Consider the following 7,646-nt stretch of genomic DNA (forward strand, 5'->3'; position numbering starts at 1 on the left):
TTTCAAATATAAACGATTTTTCTTTTTGTAATATTCTTTAAACACCGATAAAACGCAAACATTAAACCTAATTATTACAGACCGTGATTTCCTTTTTCGTCGTAATTTTTATTTGGAAAAACTGATTACCATGCCAACAATCCAATAGCTAATAGCATTAAAAAAGTTTTTGTATTAAAAATTTAAAAAAAAATAACCCGTTTACGTATATTAGTATACTCTAACATACTGAGACGTTTAATGGCACGTCTCGGGGTATATTAGTATGTTTCGTTTATTGGCTGGTTTCGGGGGGTAGTTAATAACTTTTTTGTTAAAATAAAAGTTCACAAAACATTGTGTGTTTATAGCATTAAGTATAGTATTTTTTATATTTTACCAAACTTATAACACTCTAATCCACGCCATACTTCCAGCCGCTCTGCATAACTAAAACATTCATGTTTAAAGTAATAGTAAATAATTATTATTTTTTATTATGCAATCAACTCGGAAAAATAAGAGGTTGTTACGTAACCACTTAAGTTTCAAAAACAGAAAATCTTTTTAGGCGCCTCAAGGAGTAGAATAATAACGTAACAAAGAAAGTGCTTGATCTAACTTTACGTCACTTTCTCCGATTGTTTATTCAAACTCGCCATTTTTAGAACTCTAATTAATTATTTTATTTATATTTTTATTTTTTTCATTTTGTTATATAATAAAAATAGTACAAAACTAAAAAGACAAAATCTCTGACATTTATGAATAAAAGTTCTAGTTATGGATGGGGCTGGAAAAAAAAGAGCCTCGCTATAAAGTGTTTATTGATATAACTGTTAATTTGTATTTTTCTACGTACCAATTTCAATAGACAGTGTTTAGAATAAAAAAATGGACAAGGAAAAATAAAAGTATACAAAAATTTGAAAGATTTGATTAAAATAATTTTCTTTATAATTTATATTAGTGAAAATTTGATTAACATACCGAATATAAAACACAAATAAAATGTGTCAAATTGTTTAGAAATATTTTTCATTTGTCCCATAAGAACGTATGTTAAACTAGTTTAAAATTATAGATTACTATTTAACCTTTAAAAAAAAAGTAAAGTTTATTTTATAAAGCACCATACATTGTCTCTCAATATCGTGAAAAACCTTATTACATACACCAACGTGCGTGTGCGCCTTGTCACAAAATACACGAACAAAAGAAAAGAATTATTTAAAAAAAAACAAGTAATCGGGTTTTCAAAAATATCTCCAACAAATAGCAAAAAAATACTTACAACAAATTCTCTTAGCGAAACAATGTAAAATGTATTCAAATTTGGCAGTAGAAATGTTAAAAAAACTTGTGCGCAAATAAAAATATTTGCTGTCCATAATTCTACTTGAGCTCAATTATATTTGCTGTACACAAATTTTCTTAAGTCAATTAGAATTATGTTAATTGAATCAAGTTGTCTTTTAAACCAGTTTTTAAAGTTTTTTAAATCCGAATTATTGTTTTGGAATTTTGTTATCTAAATGCCTTAATCTCAAAATTGTTTTGGTTTTAAACTTCCGCATGTCATACATTTACGTACAATTAATTTTTAGCCCGCTATATAAAAACGACTCGGGAAAAATATGAAATTATTTATCAACAAGCGATCCTACCGGTTCATACTGACAGTAAAACAAGTTTTGTTTTACTGTCAGTAACTCGCGATGGTATTTTTTAAACAGCTTTTTAAATGAATGCATTTAAAATAAAACGTGTTTTATTGTAAGTTTGAACGGGATATGAATTCATTTTTGGCTATTTTAATCTAAATTAATGATCCGTTTTTTTTGTTTTTGTTTTGATTTGATTTTTTGATATCTATTTTAAATGAACAGTCGCCAAAATTACACGAGATCTATTGGCAACAGGTCATAAACTGGTTACTTTTAAGTACTCGCGTGAATCATCAAAAGATTCAGCTAACAATTAAACTTGGATGAAATAAATTACCACAAATAAATTGGAATTTTTTGTTCTCAAATTTTTTTTTCAATTGCTTTCATTTACTCTTTCTGTTTCTTGGGGTTTCAACAATATTTTCCAGAAAAACATTTGTTCTTTAAGAAAGATTAAATGAGTGTTTCAACATATTTTATTTTACGTTGTAAAAATACTAAGCCCAATTTGCGCGTAACCTATATTAGGTTTAATGTGGGAAAGCATTATTGTTTTAAGAACCATTTTGATATGTAAATGTGTTTTTTCAATCGAATTTATTTCAAGTAGTAATTAATTAACGTTTGTTATGTTATAAATGTAATTTTCTATAGTTTTTTAATTTCATCTTTGTGCTTGTAGTTTTATGGTAATTTTGGGTTTTACAAAAATTTATCCTTGCTGTTCATATTCATTCTGAATATAGTTCAACCTGTAGATAAGCATTTTATTTTATTGTGTAGGCGTGTCTTTTTATATATTCTATCATTATATTTTCATAGCTCGGATTGTACAAAAATTGATCCGGATGTTAAATTAGTATAGACTCTATTGAGTTAGGACTTGTTGCAGATTACCAGAAGCAATAGGTGCCATAAATTTATATTTAATAAATAAGCTTTAAAATAAATTTTAGATTTGTCTAGATCAGGACTAAGAAATTGAAGAAAAAACGTCTATAATAAGACATGACTAAAGTTTATCTTTCATGAGATAACATGACTAAAAATATCTCTTTAGATGAAAGTTCCATGATTTGCTTCTTCGCCAAGTACTATAACAACGTGGAGAACACTTAAATATATTTAACAAAGTATTATTTAATCTTCTTAAAATAGAGTTTACTGTTTTGTTTCACGTCTGTTTTTATATTTAATTAAAAAATTTTTTTTTTTATATTACTCCGCTTTTATATTATTCAGCATAGCTTGACATGGTTTTATCTTAAATTAGTTAAATCATCATTTTTCTAATTTAATGTCATGGTTGCAACCCATCATGTTAAATTAAAAAACTTAATCGTTAATTCTGATTTTGAAATCAGTTTATATAGTTTTATATAGTTATATAGTTTATATAGTTTTTTTTTGCTGATCTCTTATACCAAAAAAGCTGCACTGATGAATTTCATTTGATAAAACAACATTTAGAAGATAAAATAACATTTGTAAGATAAAATAACATTTAAAAGATAAAAAACATCAAATAGAATAACACATTTTAACACACAAATTACATTTCATATTTGTACACACATTTATTTATAAAATAGAAAAATACGAAATACTTAATTTTTTTAGCATTAGTAACAAAATAAAATGTGATAATGTTTCCTAAAATTTACTATTATTAGTAAAAGAAAGATTAAATTTACTATTATTAGTAAAAGAAAAGATAAAATTTGTTTTATACTTTTATACTTATATATTTTATATAAATATATTTTATATAAATATAAAATAAAGAAAAAGTAACGTTACAATTTAATATTACTAACTATCTTTGTAACTTGTATCCTTGGTATCCTATATGGAAAGATAAAAATTTTAACTAATATAAATATGATTAGTTTAAAAAGTCTCAGGATGTCTATATTATTTTTTTAAGTTAAACACTAGGTTTCACGCACGTTTAACTTTTAATAGGTTTGGAACACTAGAAAGGCTAAGGATTACAAGTGACTTAAATTGTGAACGTTATAAATAGATGTTATATATACTTTGATTTGAAATTTCTATTGAGTAATAAGATAAATGCATACCCAGTTTGTCTCCTTGCTAACACCCAAATTTAGTAATTTTTTTATAGGTACACACCATATGTGTACGTTAGTGCACATATGGTGTGTACCTATATAGTGCTTTAGTTACATTTTTTTTTATTTTTCGCATTTTGTTATTTTTATTAAAAGCTCATGTCAGTTGAAAAAAAAAATATTTTATGAAGATAAAATCTTTAGACGGTGCCTGAGACATTCAAAATTTGGACTTACTTATCGAGCACTTAAATGAAATCGAATTATGAATCAATAAAAAAATTCTAAATAAAGTTATCAATAAAAAATCATTCAAACTTTAAATAAGCGTAAAAATAGATTTTCTATTTTAAAAATCTGGGCTAGTTACAGGGCCATACTAACGCTATAGGCTGTTTTGGCAACAGCGCAGGAGTGCTGTAACTTAAGGGTGCCTCAAATGTAAAGATGAGGAATTTTAAAATTGCTTAAACCCTTATATCTAACAGTATTTTTCAAAAATTTTGTAAATCTGATAAAGTTTTGAAAAAATAAATGCAGATCCCGAGTAGGACTTTTGAGTAGGTGAGGTAGCGTTTGTGGTTCGCGCTCTCACTTTTCATGCATATAGCAATACTGGCGTTTTGTATCAAACATACAAATGTAATAAAAGCAAGATCCAGTTAAACTTTTATTAAATACTCTTATTAATTTAAATATCGAATAAACATTTCCTAATTTGAAATAGTGTACAAAATACTTTTGACAATGTCAACCGCCTGTTCAAAACTGCTTCGGGGAACGTTCAGTTATTTTAACGCTCAAAAAGAATAAAAAACAATCTTAGATGTACATTTGATTCAAAATTAAGTAATTTAAAAAATTAAGCTTTTTATAGATTCAGATTATTTACAAAGTAAATTCAATAATCAATGAATTTTCTCAAACTAAAGAAAGGAAGAAGTTTATCATTTAATACATCAATTCAATTTGTAATTATAATTATAATAATTAGGTTATAACTATGGTTAAATGTGGATGCTTTTTTTTTGTTAAAAATATTATTTGATGTTTATTACAATCTTTTTATTATTCTAAATTCTTTTTTATTCTATTTTGATATGTATTATATTGTAGTGAAAATTTATTGACCTAAGAATATATATATATATATATATATATATATATATATATATATATATATATATATATATATATATATATATATATATATATATATATATATATATTTGTGGTTTGTTTTACTTCTTATCATAAAAAATTGGTAAGGATTGCCATCATTATTTTTGTTAATCTTAAGCTCGATGTATTTTGACTAAAAATGAAATATTGGTTAACGAAAACGTTTGACTAAAAATGAAATATTGAGTTAAAGAAGAAAGTAGTTATCATATTCTAGAGAAATGAGTGAAGTTATGATATTCTAGAGGAAAATATGCGGCTTCATATTAAATAAAAATTTAAATAGCGTTTCTCAGAGGAGAAGGTGTTACTATTGAATTATGTAGAGAGAAAAACTAGCTTATTCAAGAGTTTTTTCATTGCCTTCATTATAGAGATAAAATCCTTTAAGCGCATTCAAAACAATCTTCAATGAAATTCTTAGTTGTAATTCTCAATAAAAAACATTACTTGGAAAGATCACATGAGTATGATTCTTTTTTTTAGGTAGTTATTAAGATGCTCCAAGAATCGGCCTTATCATAAAGCACTGCGGAGGAGCATTTAACCAGTGAGTTCACGTCTCTTTCCTTACCAATGACGCTTATTGGGCTAAAGCCGATATTGAACCATGATTCTCTTGGTTCTGAGCTAGAACTCTAACCACTGCGTCACGGCTGGCAAATGCAGGCACTGCAGCTGATCGAAAAAATTGGTTTACTTTATAAAGCAAAACATTTCTCAGGTCATCAACAAGAAATATAAAATATATATTTAAAAAAAATATTTAAATATATATTTTATATTTAATAATTTTATATTTCTTGTTTATTTATTCCTATTTTAATTATGCTAGACTTAACGCTCGTACCAACTAAATTAGCAAAGGAGATTAGGAAATAGCAGGAAAAAGGAAAATTAATTTAGGAAAAAAATGAAAATTAAAAAAATAAATTTAAATTTATCATTTTTTTGAATTTTAAATTCTTATCATTTTTGAATTAAAGGTTATTTTCAATTTTTTAAATTTAATTCTTGCTAATTTTTGAATTTTGAATTCTTATAATTTTTAAAATTTTTGAAATCTTTTTAATTTTCAATTATTATTTTTACTTTTACATAATTGATAAAATTGCTTTATATTATTTATATTAGGTATTATAAATTGCTTTATATTATTTATATTAGGTATTATAAAATTGCTTTATATTATTTATATTAGGTATTATAAAAACATATGCGTTTATGTATAAATTACTCTATACAAAGTGTTTCACAAGTTATGTATAAATTACACTATACAAGATGTTTTATAAGTTATGTGGGTGCTTTTGATTTAATATTGTTCCAAATTATCATAATAAACTAATAATTATCATTATATTGTTCCAAATTATCATAATAAACTAATAATTATCATTACGTATTTATTAAAAATTTATTTAATGTATAATTATTAAACTAGATATAGATATAGACTTCACGACTTTGGATTGAAGAGAGAATTTATTAATTGTTTTTTTCTTTGCAAAAATAATAAATTTTCAACAAAAAAAAATTATTTTACCACTTTGCCACCACATTAGAAAACAATTCAAAATTTAATTGAAAAATTTAGGAGGACAGGCAGTGGACAAGCGGTACTTACGATCATGAAAGATCCGTCAGCTCTCATTCTATTGTCACAGTGGTTCAAAAAGTTAGAGAAATGATCAAAGAAACCGAGAATTTGTCGATTTGAAGGGGTGCTATCGAAATGGGGATGAGCACGAACAGTCGTTGTAATGCTATTCAAGAAATAAGATTTTAATCATTGAAGTCAAGTAAAGTGATAATTCAAAGCTGAGTAAAGATAGTTTCGACAAAAGAATGGAGTTTTGTAATATCATTTTTTCAAAATTCGAAGATAACTCCAATTTGCTTCACAAAATTATTTCATCAGACGAAAGCTAATTCACGCTAAGCTGCCATAATTGTTGCTATTGAGCCTACTTCATTCATTAAGAATAAATACCTGGGCCCAACTCAAAGAATGAAGTAATTGTGTGACTTGATTGAAAGTTTCCTCAATAATGGAAAGGCAGATAAGGTTCAATCAAATAATCTACTCTTTGTTTTGACGTTTCTCTTTCGGACTTCTTCCTTTGGAGCTGCCTAAAGAATATTGTATATAAGGACAAACTACACACTAAAAAAAAAGGTAGAAATTTCTACCTTAGGGTAGGATATGTAATATACCCTTAGTAAGGTATAATTTTCCACCTTTTAGGGTAGAAAATTATATTAAAAACAATTATTTCTCATACAATTTTCTAACTTAAAGGTATAATTTTCTACCTTATAAGGTAGAAAATTATACCTTACTAAGGGTATATCACATATCCTATCTTAACTAAAAATTTCTACCTTTAATTTTTAGTGTGTATCTGTAGTTTGGTGTACTTCGTGAGCGGATTAAAAAAAAGAGTACATTATAGACATTTTATAAGAGCTTGAGAACACGTAGTGGTTTGTTTAAAACACTGCCAAGAGCTAGATGTATATCTAGATTAGAAAAAAAAAATTATTTAAAAAAATGTATTTTTAAATATAGTTCTTAAAAATATCTTTTTTATTTGTTTAAGTATTGTAAATCAAAATTATAACATAATGTATTCATAATGTATATATAAATAATTTTATATACAACGCACGATTGAACAATCATCAAATTAAATGAAACAACACAGGAACAAGACTTCGGTATAAACATAAATAATAA

At 25.4% G+C, this 7,646-nt stretch overlaps 1 protein-coding gene across 2 annotated transcripts in view; it reads right to left on the reverse strand.

The window, feature by feature from the left end:
• Positions 1-1,461, reverse strand: part of LOC100213070 (kinesin-related protein 10) — a 66,926-nt gene extending 65,465 nt beyond the window's left edge. For both annotated transcript variants that reach the window (XM_065799911.1, XM_065799910.1), the window contains exon 1: positions 1,274-1,461. In XM_065799911.1, the coding sequence (XP_065655983.1) occupies positions 1,274-1,370 (97 nt within the window). In that variant the 5' untranslated portion in view covers positions 1,371-1,461. The remainder of the gene's footprint in view (positions 1-1,273) is intronic.
• Between the last annotated feature and the right edge of the window lie 6,185 nt (positions 1,462-7,646).

This window comes from Hydra vulgaris, chromosome 06 (genome assembly GCF_038396675.1).
Source record: "Hydra vulgaris chromosome 06, alternate assembly HydraT2T_AEP".
Lineage (NCBI taxonomy): Eukaryota > Metazoa > Cnidaria > Hydrozoa > Anthoathecata > Hydridae > Hydra > Hydra vulgaris.